This window comes from Rhodnius prolixus, unplaced genomic scaffold, assembly GCF_049639745.1.
Source record: "Rhodnius prolixus isolate KJV_2025 unplaced genomic scaffold, Rpr scaffold_1, whole genome shotgun sequence".
NCBI classification, from domain to species: domain Eukaryota; kingdom Metazoa; phylum Arthropoda; class Insecta; order Hemiptera; family Reduviidae; genus Rhodnius; species Rhodnius prolixus.
Window position 1 is genome coordinate 20,302,273 of NW_027411581.1, and position 27,573 is coordinate 20,329,845.

At 32.2% G+C, this 27,573-nt stretch overlaps 1 protein-coding gene across 3 annotated transcripts in view; it reads left to right on the forward strand.

Moving 5' to 3' along the window:
* vg (transcription factor vestigial) overlaps positions 1-27,573 on the forward strand; it is a 126,900-nt gene that overhangs the window by 36,015 nt on the left and 63,312 nt on the right. For all 3 annotated transcript variants that reach the window (XM_074133718.1, XM_074133710.1, XM_074133701.1), the window contains one exon: positions 19,963-20,149. In XM_074133718.1, coding sequence (XP_073989819.1) covers positions 19,963-20,149 — 187 coding nt within the window. The remainder of the gene's footprint in view (positions 1-19,962; positions 20,150-27,573) is intronic.

The window sequence follows — 27,573 nt, forward strand, 5'->3', positions numbered from 1 at the left end:
GAAGATATGAAGGGTTGAAAATTTTTTGGGTCATGACATTCTGTAAAATTGCGACTGCCCTATATCTTCCTCTGTAATCAATATATTCGTATGCAATTTTGTTCTCTTATACACTTTGTTTTTCTCAGTTATAAGCTATAGTGTATTTGTGTACAGATCCACAAATAAAGAAGATATGAAGGGTTGAAAATTTTTTGGGTCATGACATTCTGTAAAATTGCGACTTCTCTATATCTTCCTCTGTAATCAATATATTCGTATGCAATTTTGTTCTTTTTTACACTTTGTTTTTCTCAGTTATGAGCTATAGTGTATTTGTGTACAGATCCACAAATAGAGAAGATATGAAGGGTTGAAAATTTTTAGGGTCATGATGACATTCTGTAAAATTGCGACTTCTCTATATCTTCCTCTGTAATCAATATATTCGTATGCAATTTTGTTCACTTATACACTTTGTTTTTCTCAGTTATGAGCTATAGTGTATTTGTGTACAGATCCACAAATAGAGAAGATATGAAAGGTTGAAAATTTTTTGGGTCATGATGACATTCTGTAACATTGCGACTTCTCTATATCTTCCTCTGTAATCAATATATTCGTATGCAATTTTGTTCTCTTATACACTTTGTTTTTCTCAGTTATAAGCTATAGGGTATTTGTGTACAGATCCACAAGTAGAGAAGATATGAAGGGTTGAAAATTTTTTGGGTCATGACATTCTGTAAAATTGCGACTGCCCTATATCTTCCTCTGTAATCAATATATTCGTATGCAATTTTGTTCTCTTATACACTTTGTTTTTCTCAGTTATAAGCTATAGTGTATTTGTGTACAGATCCACAAATAAAGAAGATATGAAGGGTTGAAAATTTTTTGGGTCATGACATTCTGTAAAATTGCGACTTCTCTATATCTTCCTCTGTAATCAATATATTCGTATGCAATTTTGTTCTCTTTTACACTTTGTTTTTCTCAGTTATGAGCTATAGTGTATTTGTGTACAGATCCACAAATAGAGAAGATATGAAAGGTTGAAAATTTTTTGGGTCATGATGACATTCTGTAACATTGCGACTTCTCTATATCTTCCTCTGTAATCAATATATTCGTATGCAATTTTGTTCTCTTATACACTTTGTTTTTCTCAGTTATAAGCTATAGGGTATTTGTGTACAGATCCACAAGTAGAGAAGATATGAAGAGTTGAAAATTTTTTGGGTCATGACATTCTGTAAAATTGCGACTTCTCTATATCTTCCTCTGTAATCAATATATTCGTATGCAATTTTGTTCTCTTATACACTTTGTTTTTCTCAGTTATAAGCTATAGTGTATTTGTGTACAGATCCACAAATAAAGAAGATATGAAGGGTTGAAAATTTTTTGGGTCATGACATTCTGTAAAATTGCGACTTCTCTATATCTTCCTCTGTAATCAATATATTCGTATGCAATTTTGTTCTCTTTTACACTTTGTTTTTCTCAGTTATGAGCTATAGTGTATTTGTGTACAGATCCACAAATAGAGAAGATATGAAGGGTTGAAAATTTTTAGGGTCATGATGACATTCTGTAAAATTGCGACTTCTCTATATCTTCCTCTGTAATCAATATATTCGTATGCAATTTTGTTCTCTTATACACTTTGTTTTTCTCAGTTATGAGCTATAGTGTATTTGTGTACAGATCCACAAATAGAGAAGATATGAAAGGTTGAAAATTTTTTGGGTCATGATGACATTCTGTAAAATTGCGACTTCTCTATATCTTCCTCTGTAATCAATATATTCGTATGCAATTTTGTTCTCTTATACACTTTGTTTTTCTCAGTTATGAGCTATAGTGTATTTGTGTACAGATCCACAAATAGAGAAGATATGAAAGGTTGAAAATTTTTTGGGTCATGATGACATTCTGTAACATTGCGACTTCTCTATATCTTCCTCTGTAATCAATATATTCGTATGCAATTTTGTTCTCTTATACACTTTGTTTTTCTCAGTTATAAGCTATAGGGTATTTGTGTACAGATCCACAAGTAGAGAAGATATGAAGGGTTGAAAATTTTTTGGGTCATGACATTCTGTAAAATTGCGACTTCTCTATATCTTCCTCTGTAATCAATATATTCGTATGCAATTTTGTTCTCTTATACACTTTGTTTTTCTCAGTTATAAGCTATAGTGTATTTGTGTACAGATCCACAAATAGAGAAGATATGAAGGGTTGAAAATTTTTTGGGTCATGACATTCTGTAAAATTGCGACTGCCCTATATCTTCCTCTGTAATCAATATATTCGTATGCAATTTTGTTCTCTTATACACTTTGTTTTTCTCAGTTATAAGCTATAGTGTATTTGTGTACAGATCCACAAATAAAGAAGATATGAAGGGTTGAAAATTTTTTGGGTCATGACATTCTGTAAAATGGCGACTTCTCTATATCTTCCTCTGTAATCAATATATTCGTATGCAATTTTGTTCTCTTTTACACTTTGTTTTTCTCAGTTATGAGCTATAGTGTATTTGTGTACAGATCCACAAATAGAGAAGATATGAAGGGTTGAAAATTTTTAGGGTCATGATGACATTCTGTAAAATTGCGACTTCTCTATATCTTCCTCTGTAATCAATATATTCGTATGCAATTTTGTTCTCTTATACACTTTGTTTTTCTCAGTTATGAGCTATAGTGTATTTGTGTACAGATCCACAAATAGAGAAGATATGAAAGGTTGAAAATTTTTTGGGTCATGATGACATTCTGTAACATTGCGACTTCTCTATATCTTCCTCTGTAATCAATATATTCGTATGCAATTTTGTTCTCTTATACACTTTGTTTTTCTCAGTTATAAGCTATAGGGTATTTGTGTACAGATCCACAAGTAGAGAAGATATGAAGGGTTGAAAATTTTTTGGGTCATGACATTCTGTAAAATTGCGACTTCTCTATATCTTCCTCTGTAATCAATATATTCGTATGCAATTTTGTTCTCTTATACACTTTGTTTTTCTCAGTTATAAGCTATAGTGTATTTGTGTACAGATCCACAAATAGAGAAGATATGAAGGGTTGAAAATTTTTTGGGTCATGACATTCTGTAAAATTGCGACTGCCCTATATCTTCCTCTGTAATCAATATATTCGTATGCAATTTTGTTCTCTTATACACTTTGTTTTTCTCAGTTATAAGCTATAGTGTATTTGTGTACAGATCCACAAATAAAGAAGATATGAAGGGTTGAAAATTTTTTGGGTCATGACATTCTGTAAAATTGCGACTTCTCTATATCTTCCTCTGTAATCAATATATTCGTATGCAATTTTGTTCTCTTTTACACTTTGTTTTTCTCAGTTATGAGCTATAGTGTATTTGTGTACAGATCCACAAATAGAGAAGATATGAAGGGTTGAAAATTTTTAGGGTCATGATGACATTCTGTAAAATTGCGACTTCTCTATATCTTCCTCTGTAATCAATATATTCGTATGCAATTTTGTTCTCTTATACACTTTGTTTTTCTCAGTTATGAGCTATAGTGTATTTGTGTACAGATCCACAAATAGAGAAGATATGAAAGGTTGAAAAATTTTGGGTCATGATGACATTCTGTAACATTGCGACTTCTCTATATCTTCCTCTGTAATCAATATATTCGTATGCAATTTTGTTCTCTTATACACTTTGTTTTTCTCAGTTATAAGCTATAGGGTATTTGTGTACAGATCCACAAGTAGAGAAGATATGAAGGGTTGAAAATTTTTTGGGTCATGACATTCTGTAAAATTGCGACTTCTCTATATCTTCCTCTGTAATCAATATATTCGTATGCAATTTTGTTCTCTTATACACTTTGTTTTTCTCAGTTATAAGCTATAGTGTATTTGTGTACAGATCCACAAATAGAGAAGATATGAAGGGTTGAAAATTTTTTGGGTCATGACATTCTGTAAAATTGCGACTGCCCTATATCTTCCTCTGTAATCAATATATTCGTATGCAATTTTGTTCTCTTATACACTTTGTTTTTCTCAGTTATAAGCTATAGTGTATTTGTGTACAGATCCACAAATAAAGAAGATATGAAGGGTTGAAAATTTTTTGGGTCATGACATTCTGTAAAATTGCGACTTCTCTATATCTTCCTCTGTAATCAATATATTCGTATGCAATTTTGTTCTCTTTTACACTTTGTTTTTCTCAGTTATGAGCTATAGTGTATTTGTGTACAGATCCACAAATAGAGAAGATATGAAGGGTTGAAAATTTTTAGGGTCATGATGACATTCTGTAAAATTGCGACTTCTCTATATCTTCCTCTTTAATCAATATATTCGTATGCAATTTTGTTCTCTTATACACTTTGTTTTTCTCAGTTATGAGCTATAGTGTATTTGTGTACAGATCCACAAATAGAGAAGATATGAAGGGTTGAAAATTTTTTGGGTCATGATGACATTCTGTAACATTGCGACTTCTCTATATCTTCCTCTGTAATCAATATATTCGTATGCAATTTTGTTCTCTTATACACTTTGTTTTTCTCAGTTATAAGCTATAGGGTATTTGTGTACAGATCCACAAATAGAGAAGATATGAAGGGTTGAAAATTTTTTGGGTCATGACATTCTATAAAATTGCGACTTCTCTATATCTTCCTCTGTAATCAATATATTCGTATACTATTTTGTTCTCTTATAAACTTTGTTTTTCTCAGTTATAAGCTATAGTGTATTTGTGTACAGATCCACAAATAGAGAAGATATGAAGGGTTGAAAATTTTTTGGGTCATGACATTCTGTAAAATTGCGACTTCTCTATATCTTCCTCTGTAATCAATATATTCGTATGCAATTTTGTTCTCTTATACACTTTGTTTTTCTCAGTTATGAGCTATAGTGTATTTGTGTACAGATCCACAAATAGAGAAGATATGAAGGGATGAAAATTTTTTGGGTCATGATGACATTCTGTAAAATTGCGACTTCTCTATATCTTCCTCTTTAATCAATATATTCGTATGCAATTTTGTTCTCTTATACACTTTGTTTTTCTCAGTTATGAGCTATAGTGTATTTGTGTACAGATCCACAAATAGAGAAGATATGAAAGGTTGAAAATTTTTTGGGTCATGACATTCTGTAAAATTGCGACTTCTCTATATCTTCCTCTACAATCGATATATTCGTATGCAATTTTGTTCTCTTATAAACTTTGTTTTTCTCAGTTATAAGCTAGAGTGTATTTGTGTGCAGATCCATAAATCGAGAAGATATGAAGGGTTGACAATTTTTTGGGTCATGACATTCTGTAAAATTGCGACTTCTCTATATCTTCCTCTGTAATCAATATATTCGTATGCAATTTTGTTCTCTTATACACTTTGTTTTTCTCAGTTATAAGCTATAGTGTATTTGTGTACAGATCCACTAATAGAGAAGATATGAAGGGTTGAAAATTTTTTGTGTCATGACATTCTGTAAAATTGCGACTTCTCTATATCTTCCTCTGTAATCAATATATTCGTATACTATTTTGTTCTCTTATAAACTTTGTTTTTCTCAGTTATAAGCTAGAGTGTATTTGTGTACAGATCCATAAATCGAGAAGATATGAAAGGTTGAAAATTTTTTGGGTCATGACATTCTGTAAAATTGCGACTTCTCTATATCTTCCTCTACAATCGATATATTCGTATGCAATTTTGTTCTCTTATAAACTTTTTTTTTCTCAGTTATAAGCTAGAGTGTATTTGTGTACAGATCCATAAATCGAGAAGATATGAAAGGTAGAAAATTTTTTGGGTCATGACATTCTGTAAAATTGCGACTTCTCTATATCTTCCTCTGTAATCAATATATTCGTATATTATTTTGTTCTCTTATAAACTTTGTTTTTCTCAGTTATAAGCTAGAGAGTATTTGTGTACAGATCCATAAATCGAGAAGATATGAAAGGTTGAAAATTTTTTGGGTCATGACATTCTGTAAAATTGCGACTGCTCTATATCTTCCTCTATAATCGATATATTCGTATATTATTTTGTTCTCTTATAAACTTTGTTTTTCTCAGTTATAAGCTAGAGAGTATTTGTGTACAGATCCATAAATCGAGAAGATATGAAAGGTTGAAAATTTTTTGGGTCATGACATTCTGTAAAATTGCGACTGCTCTATATCTTCCTCTATAATCGATATATTCGTATGCAATTTTGTTCTCTTATAAACTTTGTTTTTCTCAGTTATAAGCTATAGTGTATTTGTGTACAGATCCACAAATAGAGAAGATATGAAGGGTTGAAAATTTTTTGGGTCATGACATTCTGTAAAATTGCGACTTCTCTATATCTTCCTCTGTAATCAATATATTCGTGTGCAATTTTGTTCTCTTATACACTTTGTTTTTCTCAGTTATAAGCTATAGTGTATTTGTGTACAGATCCACAAATAGAGAAGATATGAAGGGTAGAAAATTTGTTAGGTCATGACATTCTGTAAAATTGCGACTTCTCTATATCTTCCTCTGTAATCAATATATTCGTATGCAATTTTGTTCTCTTATACACTTTGTTTTTCTCAGTTATGAGCTATAGTGTATTTGTGTACAGATCCACAAAGAGAGAAGATATGAAGGGTTGAAAATTTTTTGGGTCATGACATTCTGTAAAATTGCGACTTCTCTATATCTTCCTCTGTAATCAATATATTCGTATGCAATTTTGTTCTCTTATACACTTTGTTTTTCTCAGTTATAAGCTATAGTGTATTTGTGTACAGATCCACAAATAGAGAAGATATGAACGGTTGAAAATTTTTTGGGTTATGACATTCTGTAAAATTGCGACTTCTCTATATCTTCCTCTGTAATCAATATATTCGTATGCAATTTTGTTCTCTTATACACTTTGTTTTTTTCTGTTATGAGCTATAGTGTATTTGTGTACAGATCCACAAATAGAAAAGATATGAAGGGTTGAAATTTTTTTGGGTCATGACATTCTGTAAAATTGCGACTTCTCTATATCTTCCTCTGTACTCAATATATTCGTATATTATTTTGTTCTCTTATAAACTTTGTTTTTCTCAGTTATAAGCTAGAGAGTATTTGTGTACAGATCCACAAATAGAGAAGATATGAAGGGTTGAAAATTTTTTGGGTCATGACATTCTGTAAAATTGCGACTTCTCTATATCTTCCTCTGTAATCAATATATTCGTATGCAATTTTGTTCTCTTATACACTTTGTTTTTCTCAGTTATGAGCTATAGTGTATTTGTGTACAGATCCACAAATAGAGAAGATATGAAGGGATGAAAATTTTTTGGGTCATGATGACATTCTGTAAAATTGCGACTTCTCTATATCTTCCTCTTTAATCAATATATTCGTATGTTATTTTGTTCTCTTATACACTTTGTTTTTCTCAGTTATGAGCTATAGTGTATTTGTGTACAGATCCACAAATAGAGAAGATATGAAGGGTTGAAAATTTTTTGGGTCATGATGACATTCTGTAACATTGCGACTTCTCTATATCTTCCTCTGTAATCAATATATTCGTATGCAATTTTGTTCTCTTATACACTTTGTTTTTCTCAGTTATAAGCTATAGGGTATTTGTGTACAGATCCACAAGTAGAGAAGATATGAAGGGTTGATAATTTTTTGGGTCATGACATTCTGTAAAATTGCGACTTCTCTATATCTTCCTCTGTAATCAATATATTCGTATGCAATTTTGTTCTCATATACACTTTGTTTTTCTCAGTTATAAGCTATAGTGTATTTGTGTACAGATCCACAAATAGAGAAGATATGAAGGGTTGAAAATTTTTTGGGTCATGACATTCTGTAAAATTGCGACTGCCCTATATCTTCCTCTGTAATCAATATATTCGTATGCAATTTTGTTCTCTTATACACTTTGTTTTTCTCAGTTATGAGCTATAGTGTATTTGTGTACAGATCCACAAATAGAGAAGATATGAAAGGTTGAAAATTTTTTGGGTCATGATGACATTCTGTAACATTGCGACTTCTCTATATCTTCCTCTGTAATCAATATATTCGTATGCAATTTTGTTCTCTTATACACTTTGTTTTTCTCAGTTATAAGCTATAGGGTATTTGTGTACAGATCCACAAGTAGAGAAGATATGAAGGGTTGAAAATTTTTTGGGTCATGACATTCTGTAAAATTGCGACTTCTCTATATCTTCCTCTGTAATCAATATATTCGTATGCAATTTTGTTCTCTTATACACTTTGTTTTTCTCAGTTATAAGCTATAGTGTATTTGTGTACAGATCCACAAATAGAGAAGATATGAAGGGTTGAAAATTTTTTGGGTCATGACATTCTGTAAAATTGCGACTGCCCTATATCTTCCTCTGTAATCAATATATTCGTATGCAATTTTGTTCTCTTATACACTTTGTTTTTCTCAGTTATAAGCTATAGTGTATTTGTGTACAGATCCACAAATAAAGAAGATATGAAGGGTTGAAAATTTTTTGGGTCATGACATTCTGTAAAATTGCGACTTCTCTATATCTTCCTCTGTAATCAATATATTCGTATGCAATTTTGTTCTCTTTTACACTTTGTTTTTCTCAGTTATGAGCTATAGTGTATTTGTGTACAGATCCACAAATAGAGAAGATATGAAGGGTTGAAAATTTTTTGGGTCATGATGACATTCTGTAACATTGCGACTTCTCTATATCTTCCTCTGTAATCAATATATTCGTATGCAATTTTGTTCTCTTATACACTTTGTTTTTCTCAGTTATAAGCTATAGGGTATTTGTGTACAGATCCACAAATAGAGAAGATATGAAGGGTTGAAAATTTTTTGGGTCATGACATTCTGTAAAATTGCGACTTCTCTATATCTTCCTCTGTAATCAATATATTCGTATACTATTTTGTTCTCTTATAAACTTTGTTTTTCTCAGTTATAAGCTATAGTGTATTTGTGTACAGATCCACAAATAGAGAAGATATGAAGGGTTGAAAATTTTTTGGGTCATGACATTCTGTAAAATTGCGACTTCTCTATATCTTCCTCTGTAATCAATATATTCGTATGCAATTTTGTTCTCTTATACACTTTGTTTTTCTCAGTTATGAGCTATAGTGTATTTGTGTACAGATCCACAAATAGAGAAGATATGAAGGGATGAAAATTTTTTGGGTCATGATGACATTCTGTAAAATTGCGACTTCTCTATATCTTCCTCTTTAATCAATATATTCGTATGCAATTTTGTTCTCTTATACACTTTGTTTTTCTCAGTTATGAGCTATAGTGTATTTGTGTACAGATCCACAAATAGAGAAGATATGAAGGGTTGAAAATTTTTTGGGTCATGACATTCTGTAAAATTGCGACTTCTCTATATCTTCCTCTGTAATCAATATATTCGTATGCAATTTTGTTCTCTTATACACTTTGTTTTTCTCAGTTATGAGCTATAGTGTATTTGTGTACAGATCCACAAATAGAGAAGATATGAAAGGTTGAAAATTTTTTGGGTCATGATGACATTCTGTAACATTGCGACTTCTCTATATCTTCCTCTGTAATCAATATATTCGTATGCAATTTTGTTCTCTTATACACTTTGTTTTTCTCAGTTATAAGCTATAGGGTATTTGTGTACAGATCCACAAGTAGAGAAGATATGAAGGGTTGAAAATTTTTTGGGTCATGACATTCTGTAAAATTGCGACTTCTCTATATCTTCCTCTGTAATCAATATACTCGTATGCAATTTTGTTCTCTTATACACTTTGTTTTTCTCAGTTATAAGCTATAGTGTATTTGTGTACAGATCCACAAATAGAGAAGATATGAAGGGTTGAAAATTTTTTGGGTCATGACATTCTGTAAAATTGCGACTGCCCTATATCTTCCTCTGTAATCAATATATTCGTATGCAATTTTGTTCTCTTATACACTTTGTTTTTCTCAGTTATAAGCTAGAGAGTATTTGTGTACAGATCCATAAATCGAGAAGATATGAAAGGTTGAAAATTTTTTGGGTCATGACATTCTGTAAAATTGCGACTGCTCTATATCTTCCTCTATAATCGATATATTCGTATATTATTTTGTTCTCTTATAAACTTTGTTTTTCTCAGTTATAAGCTAGAGAGTATTTGTGTACAGATCCATAAATCGAGAAGATATGAAAGGTTGAAAATTTTTTGGGTCATGACATTCTGTAAAATTGCGACTGCTCTATATCTTCCTCTATAATCGATATATTCGTATGCAATTTTGTTCTCTTATAAACTTTGTTTTTCTCAGTTATAAGCTATAGTGTATTTGTGTACAGATCCACAAATAGAGAAGATATGAAGGGTTGAAAATTTTTTGGGTCATGACATTCTGTAAAATTGCGACTTCTCTATATCTTCCTCTGTAATCAATATATTCGTGTGCAATTTTGTTCTCTTATACACTTTGTTTTTCTCAGTTATAAGCTATAGTGTATTTGTGTACAGATCCACAAATAGAGAAGATATGAAGGGTTGAAAATTTGTTAGGTCATGACATTCTGTAAAATTGCGACTTCTCTATATCTTCCTCTGTAATCAATATATTCGTATGCAATTTTGTTCTCTTATACACTTTGTTTTTCTCAGTTATGAGCTATAGTGTATTTGTGTACAGATCCACAAATAGAGAAGATATGAAGGGTTGAAAATTTTTTGGGTAATGACATTCTGTAAAATTGCGACTTCTCTATATCTTCCTCTGTAATCAATATATTCGTATGCAATTTTGTTCTCTTATACACTTTGTTTTTCTCAGTTATGAGCTATAGTGTATTTGTGTACAGATCCACAAAGAGAGAAGATATGAAGGGTTGAAAATTTTTTGGGTCATGACATTCTGTAAAATTGCGACTTCTCTATATCTTCCTCTGTAATCAATATATTCGTATGCAATTTTGTTCTCTTATACACTTTGTTTTTCTCAGTTATAAGCTATAGTGTATTTGTGTACAGATCCACAAATAGAGAAGATATGAACGGTTGAAAATTTTTTGGGTTATGACATTCTGTAAAATTGCGACTTCTCTATATCTTCCTCTGTAATCAATATATTCGTATGCAATTTTGTTCTCTTATACACTTTGTTTTTTTCTGTTATGAGCTATAGTGTATTTGTGTACAGATCCACAAATAGAAAAGATATGAAGGGTTGAAAATTTTTTGGGTCATGACATTCTGTAAAATTGCGACTTCTCTATATCTTCCTCTGTACTCAATATATTCGTATATTATTTTGTTCTCTTATAAACTTTGTTTTTCTCAGTTATAAGCTAGAGAGTATTTGTGTACAGATCCACAAATAGAGAAGATATGAAGGGTTGAAAATTTTTTGGGTCATGACATTCTGTAAAATTGCGACTTCTCTATATCTTCCTCTGTAATCAATATATTCGTATGCAATTTTGTTCTCTTATACACTTTGTTTTTCTCAGTTATGAGCTATAGTGTATTTGTGTACAGATCCACAAATAGAGAAGATATGAAGGGATGAAAATTTTTTGGGTCATGATGACATTCTGTAAAATTGCGACTTCTCTATATCTTCCTCTTTAATCAATATATTCGTATGTTATTTTGTTCTCTTATACACTTTGTTTTTCTCAGTTATGAGCTATATTGTATTTGTGTACAGATCCACAAATAGAGAAGATATGAAGGGTTGAAAATTTTTTGGGTCATGATGACATTCTGTAACATTGCGACTTCTCTATATCTTCCTCTGTAATCAATATATTCGTATGCAATTTTGTTCTCTTATACACTTTGTTTTTCTCAGTTATAAGCTATAGGGTATTTGTGTACAGATCCACAAGTAGAGAAGATATGAAGGGTTGAAAATTTTTTGGGTCATGACATTCTGTAAAATTGCGACTTCTCTATATCTTCCTCTGTAATCAATATATTCGTATGCAATTTTGTTCTCATATACACTTTGTTTTTCTCAGTTATAAGCTATAGTGTATTTGTGTACAGATCCACAAATAGAGAAGATATGAAGGGTTGAAAATTTTTTGGGTCATGACATTCTGTAAAATTGCGACTGCCCTATATCTTCCTCTGTAATCAATATATTCGTATGCAATTTTGTTCTCTTATACACTTTGTTTTTCTCAGTTATGAGCTATAGTGTATTTGTGTACAGATCCACAAATAGAGAAGATATGAAAGGTTGAAAATTTTTTGGGTCATGATGACATTCTGTAACATTGCGACTTCTCTATATCTTCCTCTGTAATCAATATATTCGTATGCAATTTTGTTCTCTTATACACTTTGTTTTTCTCAGTTATAAGCTATAGGGTATTTGTGTACAGATCCACAAGTAGAGAAGATATGAAGGGTTGAAAATTTTTTGGGTCATGACATTCTGTAAAATTGCGACTTCTCTATATCTTCCTCTGTAATCAATATATTCGTATGCAATTTTGTTCTCTTATACACTTTGTTTTTCTTAGTTATAAGCTATAGTGTATTTGTGTACAGATCCACAAATAGAGAAGATATGAAGGGTTGAAAATTTTTTGGGTCATGACATTCTGTAAAATTGCGACTGCCCTATATCTTCCTCTGTAATCAATATATTCGTATGCAATTTTGTTCTCTTATACACTTTGTTTTTCTCAGTTATAAGCTATAGTGTATTTGTGTACAGATCCACAAATAAAGAAGATATGAAGGGTTGAAAATTTTTTGGGTCATGACATTCTGTAAAATTGCGACTTCTCTATATCTTCCTCTGTAATCAATATATTCGTATGCAATTTTGTTCTCTTTTACACTTTGTTTTTCTCAGTTATGAGCTATAGTGTATTTGTGTACAGATCCACAAATAGAGAAGATATGAAGGGTTGAAAATTTTTAGGGTCATGATGACATTCTGTAAAATTGCGACTTCTCTATATCTTCCTCTTTAATCAATATATTCGTATGCAATTTTGTTCTCTTATACACTTTGTTTTTCTCAGTTATGAGCTATAGTGTATTTGTGTACAGATCCACAAATAGAGAAGATATGAAGGGTTGAAAATTTTTTGGGTCATGATGACATTCTGTAACATTGCGACTTCTCTATATCTTCCTCTGTAATCAATATATTCGTATGCAATTTTGTTCTCTTATACACTTTGTTTTTCTCAGTTATAAGCTATAGGGTATTTGTGTACAGATCCACAAATAGAGAAGATATGAAGGGTTGAAAATTTTTTGGGTCATGACATTCTGTAAAATTGCGACTTCTCTATATCTTCCTCTGTAATCAATATATTCGTATACTATTTTGTTCTCTTATAAACTTTGTTTTTCTCAGTTATAAGCTATAGTGTATTTGTGTACAGATCCACAAATAGAGAAGATATGAAGGGTTGAAAATTTTTTGGGTCATGACATTCTGTAAAATTGCGACTTCTCTATATCTTCCTCTGTAATCAATATATTCGTATGCAATTTTGTTCTCTTATACACTTTGTTTTTCTCAGTTATGAGCTATAGTGTATTTGTGTACAGATCCACAAATAGAGAAGATATGAAGGGATGAAAATTTTTTGGGTCATGATGACATTCTGTAAAATTGCGACTTCTCTATATCTTCCTCTTTAATCAATATATTCGTATGCAATTTTGTTCTCTTATACACTTTGTTTTTCTCAGTTATGAGCTATAGTGTATTTGTGTACAGATCCACAAATAGAGAAGATATGAAGGGTTGAAAATTTTTTGGGTCATGACATTCTGTAAAATTGCGACTTCTCTATATCTTCCTCTGTAATCAATATATTCGTATGCAATTTTGTTCTCTTATACACTTTGTTTTTCTCAGTTATAAGCTATAGTGTATTTGTGTACAGATCCACTAATAGAGAAGATATGAAGGGTTGAAAATTTTTTGGGTCATGACATTCTGTAAAATTGCGACTTCTCTATATCTTCCTCTGTAATCAATATATTCGTATACTATTTTGTTCTCTTATAAACTTTGTTTTTCTCAGTTATAAGCTAGAGTGTATTTGTGTACAGATCCATAAATCGAGAAGATATGAAAGGTTGAAAATTTTTTGGGTCATGACATTCTGTAAAATTGCGACTTCTCTATATCTTCCTCTACAATCGATATATTCGTATGCAATTTTGTTCTCTTATAAACTTTGTTTTTCTCAGTTATAAGCTAGAGTGTATTTGTGTACAGATCCATAAATCGAGAAGATATGAAAGGTTGAAAATTTTTTGGGTCATGACATTCTGTAAAATTGCGACTGCTCTATATCTTCCTCTATAATCGATATATTCGTATGCAATTTTGTTCTCTTATAAACTTTGTTTTTCTCAGTTATAAGCTAGAGTGTATTTGTGTACAGATCCATAAATCGAGAAGATATGAAAGGTTGAAAATTTTTTGGGTCATGACATTCTGTAAAATTGCGACTTCTCTATATCTTCCTCTGTAATCAATATATTCGTATGCAATTTTGTTCTCTTATACACTTTGTTTTTCTCAGTTATAAGCTATAGTGTATTTGTGTACAGATCCACAAATAAAGAAGATATGAAGGGTTGAAAATTTTTTGGGTCATGACATTCTGTAAAATTGCGACTTCTCTATATCTTCCTCTGTAATCAATATATTCGTATACTATTTTGTTCTCTTATAAACTTTTTTTTTCTCAGTTATAAGCTAGAGTGTATTTGTGTACAGATCCATAAATCGAGAAGATATGAAAGGTAGAAAATTTTTTGGGTCATGACATTCTGTAAAATTGCGACTTCTCTATATCTTCCTCTGTAATCAATATATTCGTATATTATTTTGTTCTCTTATAAACTTTGTTTTTCTCAGTTATAAGCTAGAGAGTATTTGTGTACAGATCCATAAATCGAGAAGATATGAAAGGTTGAAAATTTTTTGGGTCATGACATTCTGTAAAATTGCGACTGCTCTATATCTTCCTCTATAATCGATATATTCGTATATTATTTTGTTCTCTTATAAACTTTGTTTTTCTCAGTTATAAGCTAGAGAGTATTTGTGTACAGATCCATAAATCGAGAAGATATGAAAGGTTGAAAATTTTTTGGGTCATGACATTCTGTAAAATTGCGACTGCTCTATATCTTCCTCTATAATCGATATATTCGTATGCAATTTTGTTCTCTTATAAACTTTGTTTTTCTCAGTTATAAGCTATAGTGTATTTGTGTACAGATCCACAAATAGAGAAGATATGAAGGGTTGAAAATTTTTTGGGTCATGACATTCTGTAAAATTGCGACTTCTCTATATCTTCCTCTGTAATCAATATATTCGTATGCAATTTTGTTCTCTTATACACTTTGTTTTTCTCAGTTATAAGCTATAGTGTATTTGTGTACAGATCCACAAATAGAGAAGATATGAAGGGTTGAAAATTTGTTAGGTCATGACATTCTGTAAAATTGCGACTTCTCTATATCTTCCTCTGTAATCAATATATTCGTATGCAATTTTGTTCTCTTATACACTTTGTTTTTCTCAGTTATGAGCTATAGTGTATTTGTGTACAGATCCACAAATAGAGAAGATATGAAGGGTTGAAAATTTTTTGGGTAATGACATTCTGTAAAATTGCGACTTCTCTATATCTTCCTCTGTAATCAATATATTCGTATGCAATTTTGTTCTCTTATACACTTTGTTTTTCTCAGTTATGAGCTATAGTGTATTTGTGTACAGATCCACAAAGAGAGAAGATATGAAGGGTTGAAAATTTTTTGGGTCATGACATTCTGTAAAATTGCGACTTCTCTATATCTTCCTCTGTAATCAATATATTCGTATGCAATTTTGTTCTCTTATACACTTTGTTTTTCTCAGTTATAAGCTATAGTGTATTTGTGTACAGATCCACAAATAGAGAAGATATGAACGGTTGAAAATTTTTTGGGTTATGACATTCTGTAAAATTGCGACTTCTCTATATCTTCCTCTGTAATCAATATATTCGTATGCAATTTTGTTCTCTTATACACTTTGTTTTTCTCAGTTATAAGCTATAGTGTATTTGTGTACAGATCCACAAAGAGAGAAGATATGAAGGGTTGAAAATTTTTTGGGTAATGACATTCTGTAAAATTGCGACTTCTCTATATCTTCCTCTGTAATCAATATATTCGTATGCAATTTTGTTCTCTTATACACTTTGTTTTTCTCAGTTATAAGCTATAGTGTATTTGTGTACAGATCCACAAATAGAGAAGATATGAAGGGTTGCAAATTTTTTGGGTCATGACATTCTGTAAAATTGCGACTGCTCTATATCTTCCTCTATAATCGATATATTCGTATGCAATTTTGTTCTCTTATACACTTTGTTTTTCTCAGTTATAAGCTATAGTGTATTTGTGTACAGATCCACTAATAGAGAAGATATGAAGGGTTGAAAATTTTTTGGGTCATGACATTCTGTAAAATTGCGTCTTCTCTATATCTTCCTCTGTAATCAATATATTCGTATGCAATTTTGTTCTCTTATACAGTTTGTTTTTCTCAGTTATAAGCTATAGTGTATTTGTGTACAGATCTACAAATAGAGAAGATATTTAAGGTTGAAATTTTTTTGGGCCATTACTTCCTCTAAAATGGTTCCACTTGTATCTCTCTTTTCGTAAATAGCATATTAGTGTGAAATTTTGTTCTCTTAACACACTAAACGGTGATGACAAACCATGTTTATCAGTGCTGACGTGCGAACAAATTTGTGGTGACACGCATTGTTTTAGACAAAATGTATTAAATGATTTTAAAAAATACTTGAGCGATTTGTAGAGTGCTTTGAACAAAATATGTTACTTATTGAGAATAAGTATCTGGCAAACCTTCCTCAGATCAATGACCATGTTGGGGTTCATTTAATGTTTTTTTTTTTCCTTAATGGTTTCAAATATATAAAAAAAATATGAATATAATCTTTATGTGGCACAGTATTAGTGTTGAGTTTTTCAAAATTTTGACATTCCGAGGTTATAGAGTTCGCTATCACTGACCTTTACCAATAGAGGCTAAACTTGTTTGAATAAATAAACTTGTATTGCATGTGTTAAGTAATTCCTCTCTAACTATTTCGTGGACGCGGATGGAAGGCTGAAAAAGGCGCGAGACCTTCCCAACAAGCTCGATAATGGTCTCATCACTAATATAACCTAGATAATTAATTGAGTTGTTAAAATTCTTGTTTTATAAAAATAGAATGGCAAGAAATGCTATTTTTTAAAATACCGCTTGAAAGAATTGATGATGTAAAGGCTAAGCTTTCGGCTACTTCCGGGAGTTGTTGGCGTGTTTAAATCTAAACCTCATTGCGAATAGAAAGACGATTAAATTGTTATAAATGCTCCGTCTATCTCTGCTTTTTAGCTTTATTAGTGTGCAAGTTTTGATTTGTTATTACTTGTGAGATATGGTCAAGTGGAAAACTTAAATTAGAACTTACTGAATTATTATTTATTAAGTATGACAGAGATCTTGGCATTAATTAAAAATGAAAAACGTCCATTTTAATCATAGAATACGTATGCTCACTGATTTCAAAAAAATAAAGTGTTGGTAATCGCTCGGGAAGGAGATTTGAAGGGAAATTCTACTTCTAAAAATAATTTCTTCTGAACAAACATCTCTATTAGTTTTTCTGTCTAGAAATTGAAAAAAGTCATTAATATGTCTCTGCTCGATTAAAATCTTAAATGTAGTGAGCCCTTTTACGGCGAGACATCTTCTGCATGTTCTCATGGTCTGTATTTTCTGTTCACGTCAGAAGTAAATCTGATTTTCCAAGTTGTTGAAATAAAATTCACGCTGGTAACACCCAACCTAGATAAAATACGAGTAAGTGGATAAGAATAACGCTTATTATGTTCAATACAAACAAAACTAGAATTAACTACCTACATATCATTAACCTGAATGAAAAATATTTTAAGAGTGCTTGCTAAGGAGATATCAGCGCCCAGGATGGCCCGAGCCATAAATGGTTTAAGAAAGAGGCTAGAAGGAAATGGACAGCAGTTTCCGCGGTCTTTTCCTAGTGGAGTACAAGTCTACAAAAGTAGATATTTAATAAACTGAGTCGAATTTTAGATACAGCACTAACACGTAATGCTATTTTGTTTTATATCTACCTTAATGGCGGTTGTAATTTCTTTTTTCGTTTCTTTTTTTTTTTTTATATAAATTAATTATGAAGCCTTTTTAATTCAATTTCTTCTTTTTTATATTCATTTTGCTTGATATGTAAAATTAATGAAGTTATTTTAAAAGAGCTCAATTATTAAAGTTTAATTATGCAAAAATAAGATTATAATTAATTTAATTCGGTTTAATTTTATTTTTCTTAAAATTAATGTTATAAAAATAATAAAGTAAACAAAATAAATATAAATTAAAATTTAGCGAGCAAGATACAAAAAAAAAATAAATACAGGATTACTTTTTTGTTGTTCCCACCGCCTTATTAATAATGACAGTTAGGTCGTTGAATAAAAGATGTATTCCTCATTTCATTAATGAATAAATTACACCTGTCACTAGAAAAAGTTACTTCATTTGATACTTTTTTTAATGTCTGTATCTTGTGAAACAACATCTTTAAAATTCATCGTGAGAATTTATAGATAAATAATTTGTTATGTAAATAAACAAAAGAGAGAATTTAATTTATAAAAATGACATTTTTAAAGTGATACTAAATATTTTGAGGAAAAATAAAAAATTGTGAATTTGGAGGATACATTTAATTCTCCCTATCAAAAGGGCCGTCCAATGTAATATACATTAGGAGGAAGGTTACTCAAAAGTGCCCTGAATCAAAGCGTGCTGGAAAAGTCGGTCGAATAAAAGTTTGCGAATCATCAATAAGCATTAATGCAGAAAATTGGTTTCCATGGTTTTCTCTCAACTTCTTTCTTTACTATTTGAATTCATGTTATTTTCATTTGTAACATTTCTGCATGATTAACCTCATCAGAGGTTATTAATCAAGTTCAATTTACTGCCTGTAAATCAACAAGTGTAGTGTGATATGGAATCATTAGTTAAAGTCGATTTCTCGATTAATCAACTGATGAAAGTCCGAATACAATAAACACACGTGCTGCGACCAAAATTCCAACTTGGCATCATTTCATTCTATGTTAAGAAGTCCATTTTTAGTACAAAATAGTTGTTTTGATGTTCCTTTTTGTAAATTTTCTAAGCACTCGTCCAATGGTTTCCTTTCAACGTAACTCATAGGTCTATTACTTGATTTGAAACCTTTTCCTAGAGGATATTGTTGAATTCTGGGTTCACTAACGTCCGATTTCCGGGTAGCTTCAGATCATCTAACGTGCAACCTTCATACAAATCTTAAGAGAAAACAACTTGACAGACATTACAGAATCCTAAGAAGGTTACTTGGACAATATCTTACCATAAAAGTACATAAAAAAAACTCACCCTCAACAAAAAACACAACTCCAACTGACGTATAAAAAAAGCGGACCATGATTGTGGTGCAAGTTAAACCTCCAACATGTAATACATTCCAGCCGAAAGGCATTGCACCAACTGCACTCTTCATGAAGACCTTAATCTTCTTTTTCTTACTGAATTAATCCACTCATGACACTAAAATCGTCATTAAACCTATACCAGCTTATCCTTCTCGCACAATTCTAGGAATACCATTCCATCCCCACATGACCTTAAGTGAGTTTCAAAATACATCTGTCCATATGACCTCTTTATTTGTCTATCTTCTATACCAACTTAAGGTATTGTAGTTGAGGCTAGCTCAGCGGCGGAATCTTAATGTATAATTGTACCCTTTTGGCATAAGCATATTTGAAATAAACAAATTAATGTATATTGTTCTTGCTGTGCAGGTAATTGGAGCCGGAGGGAGTAGTGGCGGAGGCAGCAGTTCGTCGTCCAGTGTCCGGCTGTCCGGAAGTATTGTAGGAGGACACGATGAAACTTCCACGGGTGCGGAGCCTGCGCCTCCTGAGCCGAGACAGTTCTACAGTCAGCGAGCCAGCAGTGCTAGCCCGCCCAGTCCGCCTCAAGCTCACAGTCTGTATACTATTGCTTCAGTAATTTTTGTCCATTTTACTATATCTGTGGGAACTATCCGCAGCGATTTAATAAACAAAAGATTTTGTTAAGAAGGTTTTTTCTCTTGCTATTTCACTAGATTAAGAGAGTTTAAACTGTTAAGTTTATAGAAATATAGATTAGTTGAAATATAAAGCTTGCAGGGAAGTGAAGAGATCAATAATAAGCTTAAGCTAGAGGTACCTTAAAACTCTTGCCCTACAAGCAAATATCGCTGCGACATAATAAAGCAAAATGCTTTAACTCTCTGATAGAAGAGTATTGCTTGGCTTTTGCAGCCAAATTCATTTCATGAAACCAAATCTTTTCAAGTGCAAATAAAGTTTTATACGCCATCTTTTACCTCAGAATGAGGCGTTTTTAATGATGTTAGTAAATTAATTTTGAATTACTTCTCCATTATTCCAGAATATACACAACATCGACTTTATTTCAAAGTGCTCTCTTGAACCAAGCAGAAATACTGTTAGACCGAGATTTAACCATTCACCACTTGCCTATTTAATAGTTTTTCTGATCATTTGAGCCATATTAAATTGTTTCCAAAATTATACAATTTGTTAAATAGTAAATTACGGTGTAGTGTAATTAATTATACAATATTTAGCATCTTGCGTTATATTTGTAAGTTTCAATTTTATGTGTAACAGTCACAAAAAGTGTACTTATGTTGGGGCGCAAAAAAAAAAAGTTTGTAACCACATTCCTAGTGAATTAAGTTATGAAACTTTAATTGAAATTTTGTTACATGAAAGAGAAAAAATCTTTGAAATAGTTCTTTAAAATATCTTTCTAAGAACAGCCTAAAAAAAGAATTCCTTGCTGGTAATATTCTAAAGAGTACGGAGATACTTCAATGAACTTCACCAACTTAGCAGCTTCCTTCTTGTTTAATAAATGATAATTAAAACAAGAGCGATTGGTTTTTCTCCTAATCATGGCTTTTTTGTTTTCGCTACTTGTTAAGTAAAGTGAACATTGTTACACTGCAGTTTTTATATTAATTGTTAATTATTTAATCAAGTTACGTCCTGGTGTTAAGTAAATATATAAAATTACTAAGATAGGTTTCGCTTATGTAAAATTAACTTATATGTTCCGTTAATCTTAAACGCTAGAAAAACAAGCTCTGTATAACCTAACATTTAAAGAAGTTGTTTGGGCAACCTTTTTCACCAATTCTTTCAAGTTTGCAAATAAGTATCTTTCTTTATTTATGGCAGGGATTCGATTACTTTAATTTATGATTTAAGATTATGATTAAGGTTTTTAATTCATGATTAAGATCGGAAACGCACAGTCGAAGGTGTAAAAATGGCAGAAATTAAACGTTTTTTTTTTTAGGAAATGGTAAAAAGTCCAATAAGATAGAGAAACAAATACTTTTTTGGGGATTTATTGTTAACATACTTTTGGTAACTGGCATTAACTCTCTAGCCTAACTTTCTTCACAACTTGGCAAAGCAAACTTGAGGAATAACATCACACTTCTTTAGAGCAACACATTCCTTCCGGTCTCTTGGAATGTCTGAGTGCTTTTCCTAAAGAAATGGCGATCATCTTACCTGGTTACACTGGCTCTATCTCTCTTATAGTCACAGTACTAACAGCTAAATTAAATATATTTTCCGTTTTAACAAGTCAGTTAATAGTACGGCTTTGAGGGGAAGGTCATTAAATTTTTAGTAATTATGTAAAGAACTTTAATTTTATCTTTTAAGTAATCTCATTTGGAAAGGATACACGAGTTTAAGGTACAAAAATAATTTATCCATCAATATTCCGCCATATGTACTTAGAAAATAGCGGATTTATGTTGAACTACTAGCTCTATATTCTATTACACTTTTTCAATAAATTAACTACTATTCCAAACCTTTCTGCTCCTGGATTACATTGAAAAATATATTGTAGGAAACACCTTTATTTTTGGTTTCGTAGAAATTAAAATTGTTTATTGCATAATTTATGGAATATCTATGGGGGAAAAATTAGTAAGACAAATTGTAATAGTATATTTCATAGAACTTCTATGATAGAAGTAATTATAATTAAAGAATTGACCAATAATATTATTATTATTATTTATTTATTGCTTTTAAATTTTGTACAATTCATAGCAAGGGTTGGTCTCGGTTACACATTATTATATATCTATATACAACACACAATTAAATAACTATGAGAGAGAGTATACAAATCAAAAGAAAGAAAAAGTAAACAAATCTGCGTTTAAAAAACAAACAAATACGAAATATCAAGCCACAAGTATAGCTCTTAGCCTTAATGCATTATAAACATAAAAATATATACTTTTTAATTTACTCAAGTTATCAACAAAAAGGAGATCTTCCACTTGGTCTTGAAAATTTACATTCGATCGCACATAACTTCTTAAATAAGTGTCCCTAAAGAAAGATAATACAGTACACTCTAACAAAAAATGTGCAAATTCATCTTTAGAACATTTACATAAAGAACAAACATTGTCAGGATTGAAGCTATGAACAGTTCCCTTTAGATAAATTCTAGGTTTGATTTTGCTCATTAGGCGGATTTGTGACAAAGTCCGAATAAATTCAGGATCACATCTGAAGTAGATGTATGGTTCAGGCAAACCAAGAAGGCTTATGCTTCTAAAATAGTTATTAAAGGAAGCATGAGTCACAGAAAGTACATCCTTACTCAACAAATTATTATTAAAACTTTCTATCAAGGAGTTTTTCCTTTTTCTAAATTCCTCCGAACTTTGCGCTAGCCACACATCGTCGCCACCTATAGACAATAAGAGTCTTCTAAATTCCATTACCCAGTTATAAGGCAATTGAATAGTATCTGACTGTTCAAACAAACCATTATAGCAGACTCTTGGTAGACTATCATGAGGTAGATTTAAGATTTTTGACCAGAATCCCAACATTCGTTTAAAAATTAGAGCTTTAATATGCAGCCGATTACTTTCCAAACGGACAAAAGCGTCAGGCGTATTGCGAGAAAGATGCAGTAACGATTTTAGGAATTTTAAATGCACTCTTTCCAGAAGGTCGAAATAATTAGGGCTCCAAATTTCCGAAGCATAGAGTAAAACACTCGAAACCATACTGTCAAAGATGTACATCTTATCCCTCCAAGAGTTGCACCCGGATCTGGCTATGAGACTCAACACGGAAGCCATAGCGACAGAACTTTTTTTTACAAAGTGCTTGGCCGCTAAGATAAACTTGGCGGAGGCGGAAAAAGGGACCCCCAAGTACGAAACGCTGTTTACTAAACTTAGCTTACTTCCTTCATATAAAAAATCCCTTACTTTCTTCGTTCTACCTCCTTTGTGACAGTGTAGCACTACCGTTTTTTGTGGGTTCACTTTAATTTGATTAATTTCACAGTAATCCGACAGCAATTTCAATTTATTTTGTGCATCATACCAAGAATAAGAGGTTATTGCCACGTCATCTGCATACATTAAGATCGTGACATCCTTACCACCCTTAAGGTGAATACCCTCCACACCTCTTTCCCTAAAAAAACCTACAAAATCACTCAGGTAAAAATTAAAAAGCAGCGGACTGAGCTTTTCCCCCTGCAGAACCCCCTGCGACACTTCTATTTCATTAGAAAGACGGTAATTGACCAATAATAGTGAAGTATTGAAAGTAAGAAATGTAGGCGGAATGTTGGGCCAATAGTAAGCCGGTATGTTAGCTGGTCACGCCTTGTTCAAACAGGCCACGTTCAGACCAATGAGAGCTTTTAGGTAGTCAGGAAACAAAATGGTGTATTCTTTTTTTTGCCAGAATTTTACTTCTACTTATGTTTGGAAATTAGATCATGTTTAATGCATAGGTAACAAATATGAGGGAAATTCTAATTAGCAATTTAAAAATTTATTATTAAATAAAATATTAGTGAGAAAATTGTACCTTAAAAAGAAAATTTATTGGAATAAGCCTTTATTATACCGTCCTTCTTTTGCTGATCTACTTGCAAAAAATAAAAAAAAAAAATAAAGTAAAATACACAAATAGCGCGTGTGTATAAATATGAGCGTTTGTGTGTTATTTTTGTTTCCAAAAAAATTTAATACTAAATGACTTGAAGTGTTAATGTGAAACCGGAGTTATCATTTAAGATTTGTGTTACAGTACAGGTGTTGGGGAAATCGAGCTGTCATAATCTTAATTTTGTAATTGAAAAGTGGCCTGAAGAAGTATCGTTGAAGGACGCGAAGTTTTCAAGATGGTCGTATATTCCTTTTTTACTCAAGTCCAACCCGCTGCGAGACGCTGGCCACTTGATGTGTTGATTTATTAGATTCAGCCCACTTCCCCTGCTTTCCACCATGCTACTTCCAAACACATAATTGCTGGCATTTAAAGTGGTTAGTTTCTGTGTAGAAGCATTAAATTACTTAGTTTCGCTTTTACGTTATTTTACTTATTCTATATCATTAAAAGATACATTTGACAAATGTTCTACAGCGTGCTTTAGCTAGAAGATTATAGCAAAGAATTACGCATCAACTGATGTCTAGTATTTAAACAAAGTGTGACTAATGTTATTATTTTTAATGGATATTTTCTAATTGAAGGAACTTTGAAAACTTGTAAATTGTATCCGTAAATATTATTCTCTGAATAAACTGAAATTTACATAAATAAACCTTAAATACCTGATTGTTTGTATAACTGCATAAATTGGGTATTTAATACATATGTACATACCATACTTATTCCATTTCCTCCAACTAAACCATGCCATCGTAGAGAAATGTAGACACCCAATTTGGACACGTCTTAGAATGAATATTATTTATATACTCAACTGGCTCGGCAGTCCAAGTTGACCTTGACAATATCTCCAAGTATCTTGAACTGCGGGTCTTGTAACATATTGTAACGAAGTTGACCTGGGCGGAGAAGAAAGGCCTAGAGGTTGAACGACCAAAGTCAGTAACAGGCCGCCACTGCATAAACAAAAGGGGCGGTATCTACTTGTGGCAGAAAAGAAAGGCCTAGATTGTTCTAGGGGTTAAGCGACTAAAGCCGGTAACAGGCCACCACTGTGTAGACAAAAGGGCCGGTCTTTACTTGAACTAGAAAGGAAAGGGCTAGATTGTTCAAGGAGTTAGTGACCTGTGTAAAAGCCAGCTAAGAGAAAGGCCTCAGTTGGGGTGGTGGCATATGTGTTTCCCAGCCAGTGATTGACAGGTGAGAGTGAGACAGACGGAGTTGGAGAGAGACGGAGAATGGGAGGAGGCGGCTCACAGCTGAGGTGGTGGCAGTATGTTTTCTCCAGCCAATGAACGTCAGGAGGGCGTGGAAACTTATGCTCAGAGAGTTGGAGGAGGGCAGTCCCAGTTGGAGGGAGGCACGCAGTTAAAAGGAGGCAGACACAGCTGGAGAAGTCAGTTTAGAGTTTTTAATCAAGTTTTAAGGAGTTCTTAACGAGTTGTTAATCAGTTAGTTTTGGAGTTAGTCTTGGAGAGTCAGTGTTGAGACATAGAGAGAGTCAGTGTTGGGGAGTGCTTCAGTGGTAGCTAGTTGGGAAATTAGTCAGTTGATGAGTAGAGCTGTTTTAGTGCAGCTGAGACTAGTGCAATTCGGTGCAGTGCGGACCAGTGGTCAGTCGGGGAACAGTTTTGTGGCGTTACGAAGTGAGTAAGTAACAGTAAACTGTTGTGACTGTTATAAATGGTGACTGTAATGAATAGCGTTAGTTGCTTGTAAATGTTAATGTGAGTAATGTTAACGTGTTAATAAATCAGGTTATTACTTACAACTTTAGCGAGTTTTATTAGTTAAACAAACCCACATATTATTAAAATAACTAGTGGCAGGCACTAGTTGTGTAAGTAAAGTTTTTTTTTTGGGAAAACTTTACAATATGTATGTTTTTTTGTTACAAGTTGAAGAAGTAAATGTCATGTGCTTACCACTATCCTCGGAGAACCAATGGCTTTGATTTTTGGGTGCCCTCCTCCAAGAAGTTGTATTCACCAAGGCTGTAGATCCTTTTGAAGTAGATATCCTAACTTATCCAGGAGATTTCTGTTGATTCCACTGTCGTTCACGTCCGCCACCATTTTCTAGATGTAAACACTACAACAAGTTTACACCATCCTGGCGGAAACTGAACAGAAACTTCGTCTCTCGTTCGTTTGCTGACCCAGATTTCAGAAAGGATACCGCAACTTTGGTCAGGATTGCTCAGCTTAACAGGGTCAATTGCGTGAAGGTGAGTGTGGAGTTGGGTGGAGAGATGTCTTCTGCGAGACGCATAATCCATTCCTGGACCCTTATACATATTCACCAGAGACACCTGGCGAAATTAAGAAAATTAGCTTAAAATTCTTGTCTTAGCTAGAACTGGTAGGAAAAGGTGGGGTCAGCAAAAGGCTATCGATCTATGGCGGGCGACTATAGTAATAGATTGCAACTAGAAAAGGAAGCTAACTAAAGTAAATAATGTCAGAGGTTCCTAGATCGTTTGAACACGATGAGAAGTTACGCAAAAATTTGATGGGGTTCCAATAAGTTCTGTAATAGAAAATAAACGTTGAAAAACTCTTAGACATTTTATTTATGTTATGTGCAGACATCATTTTGGATTACAATGAAAACAGAAGTCAAGACAAACTAACATATGTTTTCGATATAAAGAAATGTGTTAGTCTCGTGCAACTAAAATTAGTGCACAAGACATACGAGACACAGATCGGACATGTTGTATATACTCAACACAGCTTACTTGATTAATGTAATTTTTAAAAATAGTGAAACCACATTGCGCTATACAATTAAAAAATATTGTTTAAAATAATGTACTCCCAGTAAAATATATATTTCAGTTGTAATAGGAAAAGTAAAGGGACGGTGGAGATGACAAAGCGTGTCTGGTAAGCAGGTGCTTTGTTATGTGCAGCCCGTGTACCCACACATTCAAGGCGCCCCCAAGTACCCACAGACACATATAACAGTGTGTGTGTGTGAGTCCTCCACACCTCACTTCCCCAATACTACACATGATTGCCAGTGATTTACGGTACAAAAATAGGTTAACAATAGATATACTCGAGGGATGTAAGCCAAAATATCTCCTTACCATATAATATTTTATATATTTATTTACTGCCTTCTTAAATTAACCTTTAACGCCGAGTAATTAATTTAAACTTTTTATTTTACACGCCTTATTGACTACTCTCAACTGGTAACCAACTCATTTTTTCTTCTTAATTTATTCATTTAGTTTTTTATATATTTTATAAAAAAGAAATTTATAACTTATTAAATGGGTTGTTTGAAATATGATTGCGTGAAATAAGATGGAGATATATTTTTTTAGCATATTATTATTATTGTTTGAATAAAAAATATGACAAG